The sequence below is a fragment of the Macaca thibetana genome, chromosome X (genome assembly GCF_024542745.1).
Source record: "Macaca thibetana thibetana isolate TM-01 chromosome X, ASM2454274v1, whole genome shotgun sequence".
NCBI lineage: Eukaryota > Metazoa > Chordata > Mammalia > Primates > Cercopithecidae > Macaca > Macaca thibetana.
This window is the reverse complement of record NC_065598.1, coordinates 93,291,332-93,314,541: the sequence shown is the minus strand read 5'-3', so window position 1 is coordinate 93,314,541 and position 23,210 is coordinate 93,291,332. Positions and strand designations below refer to the sequence as shown.

General features: G+C 39.6%; 1 protein-coding gene across 6 annotated transcripts in view; it reads right to left on the bottom strand.

The window, feature by feature from the left end:
- The window catches only part of DIAPH2 (diaphanous related formin 2), a 912,659-nt gene that overhangs the window by 148,141 nt on the left and 741,308 nt on the right, over nucleotides 1-23,210 (bottom strand). For 3 of the 6 annotated variants that reach the window (XM_050775145.1, XM_050775147.1, XM_050775146.1), the window contains one exon: nucleotides 11,902-11,997. In XM_050775145.1, coding sequence (XP_050631102.1) covers nucleotides 11,902-11,997 — 96 coding nt within the window. Of the gene's footprint in view, nucleotides 1-2,451; nucleotides 11,998-23,210 lie in introns of those variants that run through there. The other 3 variants (XM_050775142.1, XM_050775143.1, XM_050775144.1) reach the window with 1 other exon arrangement.

The following is a 23,210-nucleotide window of genomic DNA, read 5'->3' as shown; positions in this document are numbered from 1 at the left end:
CATATAAATAGGGCATAAATGGTCCATGTTCAATTTGCTCTCTAACTGTCAAGGAGTGATCAAGGATAGACTACATAGCAATCTTCAGTTTCTAGCTTCCTTAACGCAAACCTAGATCTTATTAGCCAATACATGTGTATGTCTGTCCCAAAAGTAAAATTTTTTTTTTTTTTTTGAGAGACGAAGTCTCGCTCTGTCACCAGGCTAGAGAGCAGTGGCACGATCTAGGCTCACTGCAACCTCTGACTTCCTGGTTCAAGTGATTCTCCTGCCTCAGCCTCCTGAGTAGCTGGGATTACAGGGACGCACCACCACGCCTGGCTAATTTTTGTAGTTTTAGTAGAGACGGGGTTTCACCATATTGGCCAGGATGGTCTCGACCTCCTGACCTTGTGATCCGCCCGCCTCAGCCTCCCAAAGTGCTGGGATTATAGGCGTGAGCCACCGCGCCCGGCCCCAAAAGTAAAATTTAATTTTCATTTAAAAATAAAAAGAAAATAGAAACAAAAATCACATAACCAATACAGGTACACACTTCATCACAAGATTCATATGAAGTGATGAAAAAAAGATACTAAATTAAGTGGTCTTAAAGATTAATAGCATTTGAGAACTCAATGCAATCTGACATTTACCCCTTTGTTTTTTTTCTTTTTTTTGAGAAGGAGTTTCACTCTTATTGCCTAGGCTGGAGTGCAGTGGTGCGATCTCGGCTCACCGCAACCTCCGCACCCCCAGGTTCAAGTGATTCTCCTGCCTTAGCCTCTTGAGTAGCTGGGATTACAGGCATGCGCCACCACGCTCGGCTAATTTTGTATTTTTAGTAGAAACGGGGTTTCTCCATGTTGGTCAGGTTGGTGTCAAACTCCCGACCTCAGGTGATCCTCTGGCCTCAGCCTCCCAAAGTGCTGGGATTACAGGCGCAAGCCACCATGCCCAGCCTATTTCTACCCCTTTCTTATTGCCTCCCTCCAAACAGATTCTCCTGAAACTCTTTTGGCTAAGGTCACCAGTGAATTTCTATTAGTGAAATCCAGTGGATCCTTTTCAATCCTTATTTTATTCATCCTCTCAGGTACATGTTTATAGATTTGTATAAATTTAAGGGGTACAAGGGCAGTTTTGTTACATGGATATATCCTGTAGTGGTGAAGTCTGAGCTTTTATTGTAACCATCATCCAAATAATGTCCATTATATCCATTAAGTAATTTCTCATCTCTCACTCCGTCCTACCCTTACATCCTATCTCAGTCTCCCATGTCTATTATTCCACATTCTATGTCCATGTAATCTCTGCTACATTTGATGTCATTAAGCCCTTTCTCTTTGAAAAGCTCTACTCCTTTGGCCCCTGTGATACCACAATAGCTTTCTTCTCCCCATATCTCCATAAGCAATACCTTCACGCTCTCTTTTTGTTTTTGTTTTTTTGTTTTTGTTTTTTTTTTTGAGACGAAGTCTCACTCTTGTCCCCCAGGCTGGAGTGCAATGGCGCGATCTCAGCTCACTGCAACCTCTGCCTCCCAGGATCAAGTGATTCTCCTGCCTCAGCCTCCCGAGTGGCTGGGATTATAGGTGTCTGACACCACACCCTGCTAATTTTTGTATTTTTAGTAGAGACAGGGTTTCACCATGTTGGCCAGGCTGGTCTCGAACTCCTGACCTCAGGTGATCTGTCCACCTCAGCCTCCCAAAGTGCTGGGATTACAGGCGTGAGCAACCACGCCTGGCCCATGCTCTCTTTCATAGGCTCCAACTTCTGAGCTAGTCCCATAAATTGGTGGTTCTCAACTTTGTAGGCACATTAAAATTGGCTAAATAATTTTTAAACATGCTATTATCCAGGCTCCAATTCTATAGATTTCAATTTGATTGGTTCAGAGAGGAACTGGACGTGGGTATTTCTCAGAAGTACCTCAAAGTAATACCAGTGTGTGGCCAGGGTTGAGAATCACTGCCATAAATGTTTGTTTTCTCTAGGGTTCTGTCTTAGGATCTCTGCTCTACTCATTCCCCCGAGATTATCTAACCCACCCTCATGTTATTAACTATCACCTGAATGTTTATCGCTTCTCCAAGACTCCTGGACTCATGCTGCTGAGAAAACTAAGTGGCTAGCATAAAGATATCTGATTTGCCCCTATTCAACCACCTCCTTCCCTCATCTCAAGAGAATTACATAGGTACTATGACCCACCTTCTCCTGACTTTCACCCTGTGCAAACCAGTTAATTCTAAAAGTTGACAAAGATTTTCTTAAGGTGGCCCCACCCAACCCCCATCCCTCTTTTATTTTGAGACAGAGTCTGGCTCTGTCACCTGGGCTGGAATGCAGTGGCATGATCACAGCTCACTGCAGCCTCAACCTCCTGGACTCAAGTGATCCTCCCACCACATCCTCCTAGTAGCCTGGACTACAGGTGTGTACTACCACACCTGGCTAACTTTCTTTTCTTTTTTTTTTTTTTTATTTTGAGACGGAGTCTCGCCCTGTTGCCCAGGCTGGAGTGCAATGGCATGATCTTGGCTCACTGCAACCTCTGTCTCCTGGGTTCAAATGATTCTCCTGCCTCAGCCCAAGTAGCTGGGATTATAGGCGCCCACCACCAAGTCCAGCTAATTTTTGTATTTTTAGTAGAGATGTGGTTTCACCATGGTGGCTAGGCTGGTCTCGAACTCCTGACCTCGAGATCCCCCCACCTTGGCCTCCCAAAGTTATGCTGGGATAACAGGTGTGAACCACGACGCCCTGCCCCTGGCTAATTTTCAAATAAAAATTTTTGTAGAGATAAGGTCTCCCTGTGTTGCCTAGGATGGTCTTGAACTCTTGGGCTCAAGAGATCCTCCTGCCTTGGCTCTACGAAGTGCTGGGATTAAAGGTGTGAGCCACTGTGCCCAGCTCCTATTCATTTTTGGCACCTTTTCCATCCTACCCTCTTCTTTCCAGTTAACTCAAGAATATCTCTCCTCTATCCTCAATCCAGTCCCTCTCTGTATGAGCCATAAATGTTCTTCATTTTAACTTATGAGAGTAAAACTCTACATTGGAGGCTATGAATTACATATCACACAACTACCAATCACTAGGCATGCTAAGGTAGTTTAGCTGAATCACACAGTGTATGCTAAACAAATGCAACTGAATTAAGCGGGGGGCATCACATATTTGAAAGTAAAATTTGGCATAATTATTAGTGATTGATAATTCCATTCAAGATCTTGGGAGTATCTAGCGTTTCCTGTCAGAATCTCTAAAAGAGACACAATTTATCTTTTCATTGTCTTCTAACTACTTATCTTTCCCTCAAATCTCAGCATTCAAGGTATAAAAGATATTCTTCATTATTTAATGCATTATATTCTGGCTCTTGGTGTGGTGTGGTGGCTTACGCCTGTAATCCCAGCAATTTGGTAGGCTGAGGCGGGCAGATGGCTTGGGCCCAAACGTTTGAGACCAGCTCGGGCAGCATGATGAAACCCAATCTCTACAGAAAAAAAAAAAAAGAAAAAAAAATAGCTGGGCATGGTGGCATGCACCTGTCATCCCAGTTACTCAGAAGGCTGAGGTGGGAGGATCACCTGAGCTTGGCAGTCTGAGGCTGCAGCGAGTGATGATCGCACCACTGCACTACAGCCTGGGTGACAGAGTCAGACTCTGTCTAAAAAACAAAACAAAAACAAAAACAAAAACAAAAACAAAAACAAAAAAAAGAACCTGGCTCTTGGCCCTCACAGCTGTACTGAAAGTACTTGGGAAAAGGTCAGGTGTAATCTGCTAGTTGAAAAACCCATTGGTCAATTATCAGTTGTCATTCCGCCTAGCTTTTCTATAGAATGTGACAATGTTGACTAATTCTCCGTTCTGAAATTTTATCTACTCTTGGTCTTCCAGGTACTACTATTTTTTTTTTTAAGAGGGTCTCACTATGTTACCCAGGCTGGTCTCAAATTCCTGGGCTCAAGCAGTCCTCTTACCAGTTGGGATTATAGGCACATGCCACCATGCCCAGCTCTTAGGTACCACTTTTTACTGCTTCTCTTCTTCCCTTTCCATTTTTTTTTTCCTTTTTCTGATTATCCTTTGTTGATTTCTCTATTTGCCTCTTAAATATTATAATTCCCAAATGTACCATCCTCAACCCTCTCATTTGACATGTTCTTTCTGGGTGATCCTAAGGTTTCAATAAACAGATATATGTGCAGATGTCCCCAAAATCAATCCCCAGCCTCAACCTCATTTACGTGTGTGTGTGTGTGTGTGTGTGTGTGTGTGTGTGTGTGTGTGTAAAATCATGTAATCCTTTACTTTAAACCCCCTGCTGGCTCTTTGCTACAACAAACTAACTTTTTGTCATTGCCATTTTACTCTTTCATATCTCCATCACATGTTTTCGTCATTTCCTTTATCTGAAAAGCCTATTCCTCTTGTTTTTCCCCAAACTACTATTCACCCTTCCAAACTCAGATCAAAGGCCACTTTCATCATGAAGCCTCTCTTGAATTCTCCAGGCAGTTAGTTGCTCTTTTTAGCACTTTTTGTACATTTATATTATGAAATTTACATCACATGTCTTTCCCATGAGAATCTGAGTTTTTAAGGGCAAGACCCACATTTGTACTCCAAGGCCCTAGCACTGTTACCTGGCCCCTAGTATTTGATTAATAAGTATTACTTGGATGAATGTCATGCTTTTATTTATTTCTTTGCATTACTTTTTAAAACCAGATTTTAATTGTATATTACAGTATAATGAATGTACTATAGACTAAATGGGGATTAGTGTGCTAGTATAAGATTCTGACATTTATAAAACAGAGACTGAGAAAGTTCATGAAGAAGAACTCATCTTCAGGGAGAAAGAAGTAAACAGCTTGCAATGAATGACCAGCATGACCTAGTAATAATAAAACAAAACAAGCACAAAACCACAACAGACCTTGGTTATCAAGATAATGCTGAGTATTACATGGGATCTGTTATGAGCTTATCTTTGGCTCTTGCCATCTTGGGTCAAATCTCATGTGACGGTGGACGGGGGAGGGTGTCATTTAAAATTGAAAGCTCTTTCTCTAAAATGATCTGTAATACTCTGAGGTATAAGCAGTACTACTTGGTACACAGGTGGAGTGCCACACTAAGAGAAAAGAGAGAGGCATTTCCCCCCTACTTTGTCAATGACCACTGTCCAATTCTGGCGTGAAGACAGCAAGTGTAGAAATGCATGGTATTGTAGCAGAGGTGGAGGAACAGTGGTGTGTGCTTGTTTCTGTGAAATGCCCCCTGGTAACTCCCAGAAATGTTTCAGAGAGCCCTTATAGCAGCTGAGGTCCTGAATGTGTATGTGGAGACAAGAGCCAGCAAAATTTGAGTTTTGTTATTTACGTGAGGCAGTGAGGCCTGGGGCAATGTGGGTTTTGTTTTGCTGTGAAATTATTCTTCCCTAATACATAGAGAGGTTTCTTTTCCTCTGTTGTATAACATTGTTTCTTGTCCCCTATCTGTTCTCAAATGGTAAATCATACCTTCTCATTTATACTGTTATCTTGCTGATACATAAAACTAGGATCATGCGTCTCCTGAGTTGCCCCTGATTTGTGAAATTTAGTTTTCTTGGTTGCCCTGTGCGGTTCTAAAACCAAAATACATTTATTGTTTCATGGTTTCATTTCTTCATAATGCTTCTCTTGTGTGTTTTTTTTAATGTCTAGAACTATAGATCAAAATCCAGTCATAGCCAAAATGCTAAGTTAGATATCCACCTATTGCTGAGAAGCCCATTTATATTTACTTACAGTGGGCAAAGAATAAAAAAGTTGGGTTGGTTGAAGAAAGAGAAGCAAGCTCTAAGTATCTATAGCTATTTGGCAATAAAACAGAAGTGGAGTTGTGTATTTGTATTTTAAGAGTGGTTTTCACTCCCGCAAGGTGTCTCTCTCTGTGCTGCTTTTTCCTCCAAAGCTTATCTTTGATCTTACAATGACACAGTCAGGAATCCTGATGGGCAATTCTTTACAAAGTAGATGGTAAACATACGCAACTTATTATCTTATGTGGTAACAAAGGCTGTAACAACACAGGATCAAGAAAGGTTTAGCAAAATTCACAGAAGATAAATCCATACTAGGTTGTTAAGGAAAAATGAGATGTACCTCTCACCCACCGAACTGCTAGAAAGAATAGCCCATATTATGTAGACACAAAGGAGAGAGGTGGGTGGTTGGGAGTGGTTACTCTAACTCCTATGCTGCACAGGCTTACTGTTCCTATCTCTATTACAGCATATAGAAGACCGCATTGTAATTTGATCACATGGTTTATATTCATGTTTTCCCAAACAGTATGTGAGCTCCTCTAGGCTCCCGTTTGATTTTGTATCCTCAGTACCTTACTCAGTATAATGTACTGAGGAGGCATTCAATAAGATTGCTCAACTGTTGAATGAATATGATCTTTCCCTATAGCCTCACCATCTACTCTGCATAGCTCTGTATTCTCTTCTCAGTTCCATCACAATATTGAAAGGATGCTCTTCAAAAAGTCATTAGAAAGCTCCCAAATAGCAAATCATTGGTTTTTACCCTTTTTTATTCCACCAGAGCATATGTCATTGTTAAAAATGTTCACCTCTCCTGCCTTCTTAGTACTTCCCTCTTCCTTTTTTTCTAGGACAATAATGTCTGGATTCTCCTCCTACCTGCCCAATTGCTCCTTGTCTATCTTCTTTTAGCCCCTTAGTGAAGGCGTTTTCAAGGCTCTGTCTTTGGTTTTCTTTTCTCTTAAAAATCCCTATAACAATCCCTTCCCCTATCCACACTATATCCAGAACACTCAAGAATCCATTTTGTCATGAAATCTATATTTCCAAGAACCTTCTGGACATCCTGACCTCAACTTTCTGCTATCACTTTCAGTTTAACTCACCCAAAACTGAATTTACCTTCTTCTACTATCACCTCCTTTTCTTGATCTTAATAGTTTAGTAACCTTACGTCTGGGTGCGGTGGCTCACACCTGTAGTCCCAGCACTTTGGGAGGCTAAGGCTGGCAGATCACGAGGTCAGGAGATCAAGACCATCCTTGCCAATATGATGAAACCTCATCTCTACTAAAAATAAAAAAAATTAGCTGGGTGTGGTTCATGCCTGTAATCCCAGCCACTCTGGAGGCTGAGGCTGGAGAATTGCTTGAACTTGGGAGGTGGAGGTTGCAGTGAGCCGAGATCACGCCAATGCACTCCAGCCTGGCGACAGAGTGAGACTCGTTCTCAAAAAAATAAAATAAAATAAAATAATAAAATAATAATAGTTTAGTAACCCAACCGTCTTCTTAGCCAGTCATACTCAAAGCTGTAGGGTTATGGTTGCCTCTTGACTACTCCTCTCCCTCTAAATTATCTCCAACTAAGAATATGACAATAGACTCCTAATTGAATACTTATACTCCTTTAGATTAAATGTTCTAATGCATAACTTTGATTGTGTCCCTCCACTGCTTAAAAACCTTCAATAAATCCCCATTGCTTAAAGAATTATAAGTTAACACCTTAGTCACTCATTCAAGCACTCCATGATATGAAGCCAACCTAATTTTCCAGAATTACCTCTATACTTCTATACTATATATATCCTATTTTCTTACTGTACTGTTTGCCATTGTTGAAAAATGCTTTGAACTTTCTTGCCTCTGTTTTTCGTAATGACATTTCTTTTGACTAAAATGCCCACTATCCCCAACTCCAGCTCTCACTGTTGGAATCCCAACCCATCCTTCAGTCTTTTCCTCCATGATTATTTTTCTGATATATCTGATAATGCATGCTAGTCCCATCCTCTGAAGTCACGAAGTATGTTATTAACACCTCTTGTATGATACTTACTATCTTCTGCCTTACTTATTCTGTATTCTTTCTGTGCTTCTTATGGTTCCTATAATACACAGGGTCTTATAATTAAAGGAAATCTTATCTTAATTATTTCTACATCTTCCCTCGTCATGTATAGCATAGTATCTTTTACACAGCAGATGTACAATAAATGAATATTTAGGGGCTCATTTCCTAATCTCTGATTTTGACATCAGCAAAGCTTGTGATCTGGGTTAATATTCAGCTAGTATGCACCAGTACAACCAGCGTCACTATTTATCACCTGTGTACATTTCAACTATTTGGGGGCTGTGATACACCAGTTAATATTTTCTTTTTTTTGAGTCAGGGTCTGGCTCTGTCATCCAGGCTGGAATGCAGTGGCATGATCTCTACTCACTGCAACGTCTGCCTACCGGGCTCAAGCAATCCTCCCACTCAGCCTCCTGAGTAGCTGGGACTACAGATGATCCTCTCACCTCGGCCTCCCAAAGTGCTGGGATTGTAGGCGTGAGCCACCATGCCCAGCCTTTTTGTTTGTTTCTTATTTAAAAAATTTTTTTCAATTATCATTACCGATATGATAGTCTGCCTTGAAATGTCTTTTGGTACTTAACTGAAACAGCACATTCTGCTGAATGGGCTGGAGGCAATATTTGGAAGCTCCTTCTGAGTTACTAAACATGGTAGGTCTTGGGTAGGGGGCACAGGCTCAGAGTGGGCGATTTATAATTTAGGCAACTAATCATACCATTTATTAACATTTTGATTTTCTAATGAAGAATACAGACTATCACCTTATTTTGTTTACATATAAAATTAAAAACATTACAATTAGATGGCTGGGCACGGTGGCTCACACCTGTACTCCCAGCACTTTGGGAGGCCCGGGTGGGCAAATCACCTGAGGTCAGGAGTTTGAGACCAGCCTAGGCAATAGGGCGAAACCCCATCTCTACTAAAAATACAACAATTTGGCTGGGCATGGGTGGCTCATGCATGTAATCCCAGCACTTTGGGAGGCCGAGGTGGGTGGATCACGAGTCAGGAGTTTGAGGCCAGCTGGGCCAACCTGGCGAAACACCATCTCTACTAAAAATACAAAAACTAGTTAGGCGTGGTGGCAGGCACCTGTAGTCCCAGCTACTCGGGAGGCTGAGGCAGGAGAATCACTTGAACCCAGGAGGTGGAGGCTGCAGTGAGCCGAGATCATGCCACTGCACTGCAGCCTGGGTGACAGAGAGAGACTCTGTCTCAAAATATAAACATGAAAAAAAAAGAAGAAGAAGAAAATATAAATACAACAATTAGCTGGGCATGGTGGTACGTTCCTGTAATCCCAGATACTGGGGAGGCTGAGGCATGAGAATCTCTTGAACTCGGGAGGTGGAGGTTGCAGTGGGCCGAGATCGCGCCACTGTACTCCAGCCTGGGCAACAGGGCAAGACTCCATCTCAAAAAATAATAATAAATAAATAATAAATAAAAAGATTACAATTAGAAACACAATGGTAGAGCTCTGTATTTTACATAACAGTAATTCCCATCTATAAGTGATGGTAATGAAAATGGCAAGCAGAGCAGTAAGAACATCTTTGCTGATTGTGGTTGACTCTGATTTTAGAGTTTTTTTGGATTTTCCTTTTATTTTACTTTACTTGGGGGAAAATAGCCTTCTTTATAATTTGGCTTTTCTGCTTTTATCTCATCATACTGAAGTGGAGGTTGTTGGAAAAGATCAAGGATGTCAGTGTTGAACAGGGAAAGTGTAACAATACCAAGTCAATGGGATCTTGGAAAGGAAACAAATCAGGTGCCCAAGAAAGTAAAAATAACAGGGGACTAGCAGGAAAAGATGATCTAGCTAGGAAGGGCTGAGGCAAGGAGGAAATCTGTAAAGTCCCTGGTTCCGCTTCTTCTAGAAAGAGGCAGACAGAGTTTTTTGGCAGACTTGTAAACTCTGTGCCTTCTGTTCCCCCTCCCTCACTTCCAGCTTTTCTACTGATAACCAAGGTGCTTTCCCAACCACTGCCACTGCCTGCCTTGGAGTTTCGTTTTACCTCTGGACATTTGCTTTGGCTGCTGCCACTTGGAACAACTGCCACAGCTAAATGGAGTGATATTTTTAACCCTATGTGTTCATGGAGGCACTCCAGCTACAATCCACAGGAAATCCCAATTTAGATTACTTGGAATCAGTACTATAAAATTATGCAGTTTGTGAATATATTCTTGGTGTTTCACAGTTGACAACACTATATTCCCTTGAGTACCAAACTCACAGAAACCCCGTGGAATGATCTCTCTCTCCAAGTACAGTTTTTCTAGAATCAGTATGAGGTGTGAGACTAATCAGACAAGGGCTTTAGCAAATGTGCATTTTTAAAATAAACAGCCTAGAAAAATTATGGCAGTTCTTTTATGGCCCAGAATAACATGTTTTTACTTATCAGCTGCTTAACGGAGAAATGAATTGATACAAAAATTATTTCAGTTCACCTTTCACTGACTACTATTGATCTGATAGTTCCAGAAAGAGCAGTGAAGGTTTTTATTTTCCTTAAGAGGTAGTAGGGGCTTCTGATGGCATGGTAGAACATTCTCATTTACAGACAAAGGCTGCGGATAAGTGGAATGGCTGCCTCATAGTTATAGGTGAGTAGTGCTCCTGGTATTCTGCCATGCAGCATTACCTTAAAAATGAATATGAACTTATAAATACAGATTTCCATTCTTTTTTTCCTCCAGTCTTCCACCCTTTTTGTAGGCCATCTACGATGCATTCATACACATAAAAGTAGTCTTATACTCCAACCAAAACACTTCCTTCCTCTCAATCAAATCTTATCTTTAGGCTAGTCTCTCAGGGATCATCCATAAATAGCAGAGGCAGAATGTTACCCAATATCCACCAGGATTCACCCAAATGTGAAAAAGATGAATATAACTTATATTGTCTTCTGCCATCAAGGTCACCACTGCCAAAAGCTTTCCTGGACAACTATGTTCTGGGCCCCATTTCTCTCACTCGTTTGTTGCAGTACAATGGTTTTAAGAGCTACCAATTTCCATTCAATGACACATGGTAACTTCCAGTCCAAATACAGAATATTTTTGGAATCGCAGGCTATTTAAGGCAAATCTTATTAATCTAAATGAAGTAGAGTTTACATATTTACTATTAATTTTCCATTTTTCATTTACTTCTCCATATAACTTTACAGCCCATGAAGAGGAGTCTTAAAACCAACATACCTAATTTCTTTCTTTACTTCAAGAAAGATACGAACTAAAAATAGAAAACCTTACTGAGAGGAGGCAGACAGTTCAGCCTACTTGGATTATCCTTAGAGGAGCTATTACATTATTTACTTCTTTCATAGGATATGAACAGAGAAAGTGGACAACTTTCTAGTTCACTTAGGTGAGGGAGGTTGTTTTACTTCTTTTATGTTTTTTCTTCCCCTGAGATCTATTTTCATAGTGTGGTTTTAACTGTTACTAATCAAATACAAAAACAAAAACTTGGGGATTTGAGGGGATCTTGGATTATCTGTGCCTCTCCTCCCTTTATTAACATAGATCACAGAGAACAGACTGAGCTGCAAAACCAAAACTGTCTCTAGAAGCAAACATTGTCTCAGTTTCCTTACCTGTGAATAGCTAATGTGATATCCTTAGGGTCAATTACTTTTAATGATTTAATTACATTTATGGTTTTAAACTACTTTCCACCTAAACCACATGCTCATAAAATAACAATTAAAATATTTAATATTAAACACAGTGGGAGTCCTGGTTTCCGATTTTTGCTGTAAAGTCTACAGTTATTTGAAGATACATTTACCAAGTTGAAACTTGCAATCATGTAGATGCCTGCTGAGATTTCACACATGAGCTGAGATCAACTGTTAAAAAAAGTCTTCATGAAGAAGTATTTTTATTTTCCTTATTTATTTTTTTTTTTTTGGTGTTGCTACTTTGCTCTGAACATTCATATTTTACAATACTGTGTGAGGTGGAACGTGTTTTACCTGGATTCCTTGGAATCCTCTTTCGTCGGTCTCTGAATGCTGCACCTGATTGTAGGGCTTCCAGAAGATTATCCATCACGCCTGTCTCATCACCCTCTGGTGAAAGGGAGAAATCAGAATTAATCTTGGAGCAATTAAAGTTAAACTACAGGAAAATAAAGGGAAAAACTCCTGTCAGATTTACATAATATCCCTAAATTAAAGACATATATCTGTTTTAACATAATGGATCCTGTCAGTTTCTGGCACCACAGACTACTTTGCTTATTATGCACCATTAAGCAAAATTCATGCCAATCCCACTGTTCTCTCAACTTAAAGACCTTGTCTTTTGTATTATTGATGACACGCTCAGTATGCAAATAAACAGTAGCTGATCAGCTACTGCTGCCTTCCTGTTAAGATTCTTATAAGATATTCCTAAGCAAGAAACCACTGACCCAGCTTAATGCAATCAATGTGCAGGGCGTGATTTGATGAAGCAGAGTTACACAAGGTTAAATACTGATTGTATTAATACTTTCGGCATTCAACCATCATCTGCGATTATCTTAGAAAACACTATTTGCAAAACACATTTGCATTCAATTCTTACCTAATCCATATCCTTTACCATTTTGAGATGCTGACACCGTATAAAGAAAAGGTGACCACATTATCTGAAAGGCCACATTTTAACTTTTAGAGACATCAGCCAGAGTCCCACTTCCTTTTTAGAATGCTGTTGTGTGTCTACACTTTTCCTGTGGGAAAGAACTGTTAAGGAGCCATGAGTGGGATGCTCAGAAGATGCTCGTGGAAATTCCTAACAGAAACAGCATTTAAAACATTTTACCCTCCTCCTATGTTTGACAACTCTGGCCATGAAAAACACCTCTAAAATTTGTTAGAGTTTGTCTCAAGGTGTCAATGGCCAGAAAGCCTCTACCACACTGGGCATAATTCCCAGTGAGCTCAGCCTGCTCTTCCTAACTGGCCTAGCTGATGAAAAGGACCCCAAATAGGTGGCTACCTTGAGGGTAGCTAAATGTGTGAGTCTGAGGTAGATGACAGTTTGCAGGCAAGAGGGTTAAGAGAAGAAGGAGGGAAGAGGGAAAGGACATTATTTCTGATGCTACTCCAAAGTTAAATCTAAATCCTACTTTGTTTAAAAAATTAACTATGGGGTATGAGATCACAAATGAAAATACATTTTATTTTATTTTAGTTTAGTTTGAGACAGAGTTTTGCTCTTGTTGCCCAAGCTGGAGTGCAATGGTGCGATCTCGGCTCACCACAACCTCTGTGTGGGTTCAAGCGATTCTCCCGCCTCAGCCTCCCAAGTAGCTGGGATTATAGGCATGCGCCACCACACCTGGCTAGATTTTGTATTTTTAGTAGAGATGGGGTTTCTCCATGTTGATCAGGCCTTGGTCTTGAACTCCTGACTTCAGGTGATCCACCCGCCTCGGTCTCCCAAAATACCAGGATTACAGGCGTGAGCCACTGCACCCAGCTGAAAATACATTTTCTTATGGGATAACAGCAAGCTAAAATCTTTTTTGATTATGTTCTGCATTTGATTTGAGACTTCTTCAATGTTATAATAATTTATTCTTTTAAAATAAACTCTCTAGGACGGGGTATTGAATGAAAAAAAAAATGAAGAGAAATGCTGAGGTTCTCAGGTCTAATATTTGGTGAAAACAGGAAAAATGAAGTACAGCCCATTAAGTAAACACGGAAGGGGGATAGTGTACTTGTAGCATTCATTAAGAGGTGGCGCATGGTGGCTCTTGCCTGTAATCCTAGCACTTTGGGAGGCCGAGGTGGGTGGCTCACTTGAGGTCAGGGGTTCAAGATCAGCCTGACCAACATGGTGAAACCCAGACTCTACTAAAAATATAAAAATTAGCCAGGCGTGGTGGTGGGCGCCTGTAGTCCCAGCCACTCGGGAGGCTGAGGCAAGAGAATCATTTGAACTTGAACCTGGGAGGCAGAGGTTACAGTGAGCCAAGATTGTACCGCTGCACTCCAGCCTGGGCAACAGAGTGAGATTCCATCTTCAAAAAATAAAAATCATTAAGGTTACAGACACATCTGAAGTATCACCTGCTCTTTTCAATAGGAAAAAAAAAGAAGACCTGAAGGTAGTTTGGTATGGCTAGAATGTACCTGGGAGAATTAAATCGTATGCAGTAGACACTTTACAGTTGTTAGATATTTTAATCCTCACAACACACTGGGATAAGTACTGTATGTTTTTCAACTGTGGTGGAGAGGCCCAGGTATGAACTCAGATCAGTCTGATACCAAGCCCAGTTCTCTTTGCTCAATAGCTGGCAGAAGTTGAAATGAACTAGGCATTAGTGGCCAGATGATGAAAGATGAAAATTCTACGATATGGGGCTTGAACATTATTCTATAAGCCGGTAGTATTCACTAGGTATAAAATACAGGCCATAAATGTGAACCACATAAATAATGCTAAATATTCTGGTAGTAATACTAAAAAAATTTAAAAAGGTAAAATTTTTTTTTTTTTCTTTTTGAGCCAGAGTCTCGCTCTGTTGCCCAGGCTGGAGTGCCGTGGTGCGATCTCCGCTCACTACAACCTCCGCCTCCTGGGTTCAAGCAATTCTCCTGCCTCAGCCTCCCAAGTAGCTAGGATTACAGGCGCCCGCCACCACGCCTAGCTAATTTTTGTATTTTTAGTAGAGACAGGGTCTTACCATGTTGGCCAGGCTGGTCTCGAACTCCTGACCTCAGGTGGTCTGCCTGCCTCAGCCTCCCAAAGTACTAGGATTTCAGATGTGAGCTACCTCACCTGGCCAAATTAATTTTTAATACATTAAGTAAACATTCAGCCAAATGTATTTTCAAAATGATGTATTTTACATTCTTCTTATCAGATTAACTCTTAGAAATCTAGTACATATTTACTTCTGCACATGTCAATTCAGATTAGTTACATTTCAGGCACACAATAGCAACATGCAGATGGTGGCTACTGTACTGGGCATATCAACTATAAACAATAGGAAGTGACCTGATCAGATTTACTCTTTAGAAAGACTTGTTGGACAGCATTGTGGAGAATGACTCAGAGGATGGCAAGACAACAGGCAGGGAAATTTTGGCCGGGCACAGTGGCTTACACCTGTAATCCCAGCACTTTGGGAGGCTGAAGCAGGAGAATCACTTGAGGTCAGCAGTTCAAGACCAGCCTGACCAACGTGGTGAAACCCCCGTCCCTACTAAAAATAAAAAAAAAAATTAGCCAGGCGTGGTGGCAGGCGCCTGTAATCCCAGCTACTTGGGAGGTTGAGACAGGAGAATCGCTTGAACCTGGGAGGCAGAGGTTGCGGTGAGCTAAGATCACGCCACTGCACTCCATCCAGCCTGGGTGACAGAGCGAGACTCCATCTCAAAAAAAAAAAAAAAAAAAAAAAAAAAAAAAAAAAAAAAAAAAAGGCAGGGAAATTTTTAATTGCATAGCGTAATTGTCTAAATAACACATAGCCTGAACTAACCAGAGAGCAAAGTGAATGGAGGGGATGGACATTTTGAAGGCATTAATACAGTCAATAGGACTTAGCTGGCAAGAGAAGGAGGGTGAGATTAAGGAGAGGAGTTTAGATGACCAGGGATAAACAAGTACGAGAAAATGTGATCTATTTGATATGTCTAAGGAATATACAATTAGAAATAACGAAAAAGAAGTTGGAAATGTGGGTCTGAAATGCAAGAGTGAACTCTGGGCTGGAGTTAAAGATTTGGGTGTCACTGGATGGTGGATGAGATTACCTACCCTGAAAAAGTATATTAGAAGAAGGAGAGAATAGAAGATGCAATTCCAGAGAACCTCAACTTTTAACAAAATATTTAAGAATTATTAATTGACAAGTAAAAATTTTATACATACACACACACCCAGTATATGATGTGGTTTCTTTTTTTCTTTTTTTTTTTTTTTTCTGAGACAGAGTCTCCCTCTGTTGCTGAGGTTGGAGTGCAGTGGTGTAATTGAGACTCACTACAACCTCCACCTCCCGAGTTCAAGCGATTCTCCTGCCTCAGCCTCCCAAGTAGCTGGGATTCCAAGTGTGCACCACCATGCCCAGCTAATTTTTTTTTTGTATTTTTAGTAGAAACAAGGTTTCACCATGTTGGCCAGGCTGGTCTAAAACTCCTGACCTCAAGTGATCACCCAACCTCGGCCTCCCAAAGTGCTGGGATTACAGGCATGAGCCACTGTACCCCACCATGATGTTTTAATATACATACACATTGTGGAATGAATAAATCAAGCTATTTAACATATGTCACCATTTTTTGGTAGTCAGATACTTAAAATCTCTGAGCAATTTTTGAATACACAATATATTGTTATTAACTACAGTTACCATGATGTACAATAGATCTCTTGAGCTTATTCCTCTTGTCCAACTGAAATTTTGTGTCTTTTGACTAATGTCTTCCTAATCCCCTCCCCAGAATCAGAGAAACCCAACTTTTAACAGGCAGTCAGGAGAAGCAGAATTGCAAAGAAGACAGGGAAGGAATTTTTAGAGATATGTAAGTACAAGAAGGCGAGGATGACAGCACAAGTGAAATTTTATGTATCCTTACAAAAATGATAATTATAAAGACTATGTAGAAAAGTAAATATATGCAAATTACTGAAAAAAATTTATGATTTACCTAAATAATATGCAGACATAAAAATGTATAACATTATATTGTTTTATTAAAATTATTTAATGCTATTATATTGTAATTAGATAAAAAGATGAAAAAACAAATATGACAAAAAGTTGAGAGGAGGCTGGGCACAGTGGCTCACGCCTGTAATCCCAGCACTTTGGGAGGCTGAGGTGGGAGGATCACTTGAGTTCGAGACTGGCCTGAACAACATGGTGAAACCCCATCTTTAAAAAAAATACACATACAAAAAAAATAAATAAATAGTTGGGTGTGGTAGCGTGTGCATTGTATAGTCCCAGATACTCAGGAGGCTGGGGCGGGATGGTCACTTGAGCCTGGGAGGTTGGGGCTGCAGTGAGCCATGAGCGTGTCACTGCACTCCAGTCTGGGTGACAGAGTGAGACCCTGTCTCAAAATAAATAAAGTAAAGAGGAATTAAAAATAAATACCTTTGCTTAATTTAATAGTTGCCACCTCACTGTACTTGTCAGAATATTATGCTAGATCAGTGTCTCGCAACCTTTTTTCATTATCGTCTTCCTCCCACTGGGAGTCTTTTTAGATATTTTTTCTAACGCCCCCTACTGTTAACATTTAATGCCATAGATATCTTGTACATCTGTTTATGTACTGCGGTCCTTTGGAAGGCTACAAACCATTGCAATATCTAAAATGTTTTTCCACCCACATTCCCAAGAACCAGTATTCATCCCTTTTGAGGTAATATTGTCCCTTGTGAGAATACATATGCTAAATAGTTATGCTAAAAAAAAAAATCTTTGTAAATATCACTGATGTATTAAAGGAAAGAAATGCAGGCTTCAGTCCCCCATTACTTTTTCTTTTGCTCCATGATAAGTTTCAAAGAAGTTGAATGTTTTTTGTAAAATGTCTAAGCTTACTGAATCAAGGTTTTATGAATATAATCATGGGATTGATTATATTTCAGTTAGTCTTCCTAAAACAAAATGGGAGTCAACATGATCCTTTGAAAGAAGTTATTCTTCATTTTGAATGGATTTCAGTGAAATTTTGTATGTGATTTAATTTGAGGTTGACGGTTCACTTAGAATTTCCAAGTTCATAGAACCATTAATTCTTACTTAGATGTAATTAGTAGTGAGTAGGTTTTTTTGGCCTACGAGTTCAACTTCAAGAAAAAAAAATTGTCTATGTATTTATTTCATTAAAAAAGACAAAAACTTTATTGAACACATGTGCAAAAAAAGTGTTTTTTACAACGTACAATACCTATTTAACTGAGTGAAAGAATATCAAGGGAAAATTTGGTAATGCTTTTAGCTACTAAAATGATAACTTACGGGCACATCTGAGAGGTAACACTTTAGAAGAAACTTTCTAATCAGCCTGAAAGTCACAGATATCACTAAGGAGTTAGGTGGGCTGCATGCAGTCTGTGGGCTTTGCGTGAGCTACTTATCATCAGATCAAATAAAAGGCATGGGTTGTACCTTCTTTTTCATGTTTCCCACAGTATTTGTCATTTAGTTAGATGCCGAATGCCTGCTGCTTAATTTTCAGTATCAGCATTTACTTGTGTTGTGTTGTCTTAATTTTCACAAAAGGGTTTAGAGATGATACAGATTACAATTAGCACTAGGTAAATTAATTACCTCTAATACCTTTGTGCAAGCCTATTCTCTATTGCCTAGCACATACTTACAGACAATTCTCTATGGGTTTCTCACATTTCTGCACATTTTCTGAACAGAGGCACTGATGGCCTTTCTGTACTATCTTTTCAAGGATGTTTTTACAGAAAACAACCTTGGAAGACACAGTGTCTTCCTCTAGAGAAGACAGCACGTTCATTTGCTTTGCAGACAGGTTATATCTCCCTCTAGGACAAATGTCAGGCAGGTTTGTGTTCAGTCCATCATAAAAGATTTGGGTTCCCTAAGCATGGGATTCCTCAGCAATGACACAAACCCACCATGAGTGCAGCATCCACCTAGGTTTGCCTTTGCAACCCTGGTCTAGGTTTGCTTTCCAACTCTGGGAGTTGGAGGGCAGAGGAAAACAATGTGAACGTGAAGCTCATATTGCTTGCTGTATCATGAATAACAGAGTTATGTGTCTCTGACCCAGGAGTCTTGTGTATTCTGCCGGCATCGCTGACACTGCAGCCAGCTAACTTGTTGGCATGCAAGTAGGGCAAAATATCTGACTCTTCATAGTTTTTGAAACTACTCTGTGCTCTCCTGCCTTTTTATCAAACATTATTAATTAGAATAGCCCTTACACCTCTAGGAACTCAAGCACCAAGTGCCCTGGACTCTCTCATTCCCTAAGACCCTATTCCAGTTTATCACACCTTGAAAATTACTAAAGTAAAGCCAATATTATAAAAATCATTCCTTAAAATTTTAACAACCCAGGCATAATGGTTTTAATTCACTGTTATAGCCTCCTTGAATTCTCGATTGTATATTTAAAGTTTTCTGCAAAAGTTGAGCTGCTCAAAGTTGAAAAAAGTTGCTATGAACCAATCACTGTTAAATGATCCCATAGAAGCAAAAGGCTTCTTACTGAAAGCAGAACCCTTCCATGTGAGATAATACTTGCACATATGAAATCATTTTAAAAAACAAAACTATGCTTTCTGTGGGCTTGAGGAGTTGGGGAAGATTTCATGGAAGAAATGGGACTTAAGTCTCTGAAAACATTACATTTCTAGAGCACTTTAGGCATTATAATTTCATGTAAAAGACACAAAAACAGATTTTAAAAAAAACAAAAACAGACCATACTGGTTCACAGATAAATCTAAATATCTGAACTCCTAGTGCACATACATGTGCACTCTGTGTGTGTACGTGTGTGTGTAAATTTACAAATGTTGAAATGGAAAGATACTAATTTTACAGTTTGAAGAGTCTTGAAAAATGCATACATCCATGTAACTACCACCACAATCATGATATTGAACATTTCCATCTCGCCAGAAAATTCTCTTTTGCCCCTACCACTCAGATGAAACATATGTCTGAATATCTATCATCATATATTAGTTTTGCCTATTCATAGCACATAATTTTAAGGGGGTAAAAAGAGTTGAGGCCATTTTGAATCAGTATAGCCACCTGAAATAAAATATGGATGGTATCCATGATAAAGCATGAGAGGAGAAATAGAGATGAAAGATACAGGAGTTACAGTTGGATAGGTAAGATCAGAGCAAAGTTCTAAAGGAGCTTGGATATCATTTTAAGAAACTTGAATGTGCTTCAATGGACTCTAAAAACCTACTGATTGATCTTCAACAGGACAGCGATGTGACAAAGGTGGCATTTAAGATCAGCCTCACGGTAGTATGCGAAATGGACCAGATTGGGAGAGAAATCAATTATGTGACAAATACAATTTAATTTGCAGTGACAAATATTATTCTGCATAGAACTCTAGGCAAAGTCGGATGGTCAGTTTGGTCATTATTGGTAAAAGAATAAATAGAAATGTAGAATTGTTTTGTGAGCAAGGTCATCAGCAGTAGTAAATGGAAGTTGACAGCATAAGAAGGCGATGACAAGTGGAGCGCAAGAAAAACTAGTGCTAGATTCAATCTTTTTCACAGTATCTATCATGGTCCAGATTAAGAACGTGCTGCAAGATATACAGATTTGTAGATAATGCAAAATTGGAAGACTGCTCATTTATTAAAGAAGAGGAAAACAAAAACTCCTTCTCTGAGATCTAACAAACATGACGGCCCAGGGCTGACAAATAACTTAGAATTTAACATGAAACAATAGGAGATAATAAAGACTAAGTAAAAGGTTACCACGATATGGTGAAAATAACACATTGCTCTGCAAGACCTTAATATCTATCAGTAAGAGTAATAGTAAAACCATAAATGAGTCAGAAATTAGAGAAATCAAACCATTTGGCAAAGCACTGTGTCAATAGTCATCATAAAAGCCTAAGCAACTTATATTTCAGTCCACAAGCACCTAGAAAGCCTCTAGCCGACAGGAGGTTTTTGTTAGTTTGTGGTTTAATTGGAAGTGAGTGAAGAATGGAGTTAATGGTGACTTGGAAAATCAACAGATGGTAACTAAGATAATAGTCTATGAAGTTATTTACAGCCAGAAAGTGTTTAACAAAATCAAGATATTCCAAAGAGATTAGAAGAGGGCATAAATAGAAAGTATAAAGTTCTATGGAAAATAATGAAGGCAGATGCTCTTATTCAAAAGAAGAAAACTTTCAAGACTGAAAAGAGGACACAGGAGCTTAGAAGAAATTACCAGAATCCACAGGATGAGCTAGGGGCAGTATAGTAATTACATTATGCAGTAGTTGAAAGTTTGTAAAACAAAACAGAAAAACATTACATTCCCAGGTTGAGGCCTTGCACAGTGGTATCCACCAAAAAGAAAATTAATCTCAGAGCAATTAAAGTTAAAACCATAGGGGAATATGTCGGTTAGAGAGTTCATTCATTCTATTATCTCATCTCCTTGCCAGAACGGGTAATTAACAGTTTCCTATAGTGAGGTAATTCACCAAATCCCAGATAAACTTCATAGTGAATACTACTCTTCCTAAATACTTTTAAAATTAATGTTTTAGATACATTTTGTCATGGAATAAATACTGTATGAGGGGTCATAAGTGGATATTATACCCCAAACTGATAAATGATGAAGGATGGATGAAGCAATTTCTCCCAAAATGTCTACATGGTAGGTGTTACCTAAAAGTTTGTTAGGGGAATTGAATCGGTGAGTTAACTTTCTCTAATGTATGTATATCTTAAAGAGAAGCTTGTTATTTCTAATGGTAGAGTTTCAATGAAGAAAATTTCAGCCAAAAGCACCTTTTGACACTTTGCAAAAGAGAGTTTGATAGCAAATGGTGGTTAAAAAAAAGTTTATGTGTATTCATTTTTTCCCAGCTACCTATATGCTAGAAGATTGAGAGATGAAAATTACACATTCTATAAATAAACAAGCACCCAATAAACCTGAAGGTTAACACTTACCAGAAAAACCACTGTTTATGCCTCTGGAAAAAAAAATCTCACATTCGATATTTTAAATAATTAATATTTCAAAGAGACCTTTGAAATACTCTGTGTGTCTTATCGGAATCAATCATTTACTAAGGGCATGGAAGGCTTGTGAAGGGAAAAGTAAGCAAAAAACAAACTTTGAAAAAGAACAAACCTAACTCAATTCAAAACCACGTACCAAAGTAATCTGAGTTTAATCTCTGAAAAGATGAAACAAAGATGTTTTTGGAGGTAGGAATATTAATAATACCTACCATTTATTGAATGCTTACTATATGGCAGGCAGTGTTCGAAGAGATTTATATTGAAATTTCCACACCAACCTATTTTATTGGCCAGGTAAAGAAACTGAGGGTAATTTGGGTGAATTAACTTGTTCAAGGTCACACAGTTGTGAAGTGACAGAACCAGCATTAGGACCCTGAGATGCCTTGAGTAGAAGAAGTCAGACTACATTTCTTGTGATTGAATCCAGCCTACCGGCTGTTTTTTTTTTTTTTTTTTTTTTTTTTTTTTGAGACGGAGTCTCGCTCTGTCGCCCCGGCTGGAGTGCAGTGGCCGGATCTCAGCTCACTGCAAGCTCCGCCTCCCGGGTTTATGCCATTCTCCTGCCTCAGCCTCCTGAGTAGCTGGAACTACGGGCGCCTGCCACCTCGCCCGGCTAGTTTTTTGTATTTTTCAGTGGAGACGGGGTTTCACCATGTTAGGCCATGTTGGGATGGTCTCGATCTCCTGACCTCGTGATCTGCCCGTCTCGGCCTCCCAAAGTGCTGGGATTACAGGCTTGAGCCACCGCGCCCGGCCTACCGGCTGTTTTTTAACAGCCGACGTGCTAAGGATGATTTTCACATTTTAAAAAGAATAATATTTTGTGCTACATAACAATTTCACAAAATTCAAATTTTAGTCCCTATGTTTACAGAAACACAGACAAGATCATTCATTATGTTTTGCTTATAGCTGTGTTAATGCCACAGCAGCAGAGTTGAGTCGTTGCAATAAGAGACCTTATGGCCCACAATGCCTAAAATATTTACTCCGTGGCCCTTTACAGAAAATGTTTGCCAACTCCTGCTCTAGAGCATATACCGCCAACGACAAAACCATGCTAATTGCTGGGTGTGGTGGTGCGCACCTGTAGCCTCCACTACTCAGGAGGTCGAAGTGGGAGGATCTCTTGAGTTTAAGAGTTCAAGGCCAGTGTGGGTCAACATAGTGAGATGCTGTGTCTTAAAAAAAAAAAAAAAATCATGCTAGGTGCAGATATGTGTGGATCTCACAATCTGCTTTTGAGGTGCTGAAGGACCTTGGCAAGGGCCAGCCATATCAGTAAAACAAGGCCTCATCACAGGTGGAAGACAGGAAAGAACATCAGCATTCAATATAAGTCTACTTGCAATTGAAATGCTTCCACTTGGAGAGCCAAAGCCAAGAATGACACAAGATAATGAAGCAACAATTACACATTCATTTCTTTCTGAATTTACATTTTAGAGCCCATAAAGTCCAATTCCCAAAGAACAGTTACAAAAAAGAGAAGAGAGGTTTTTCAAAAGCCAGGGGGAAATCTGCTTTTCAAGTTTTG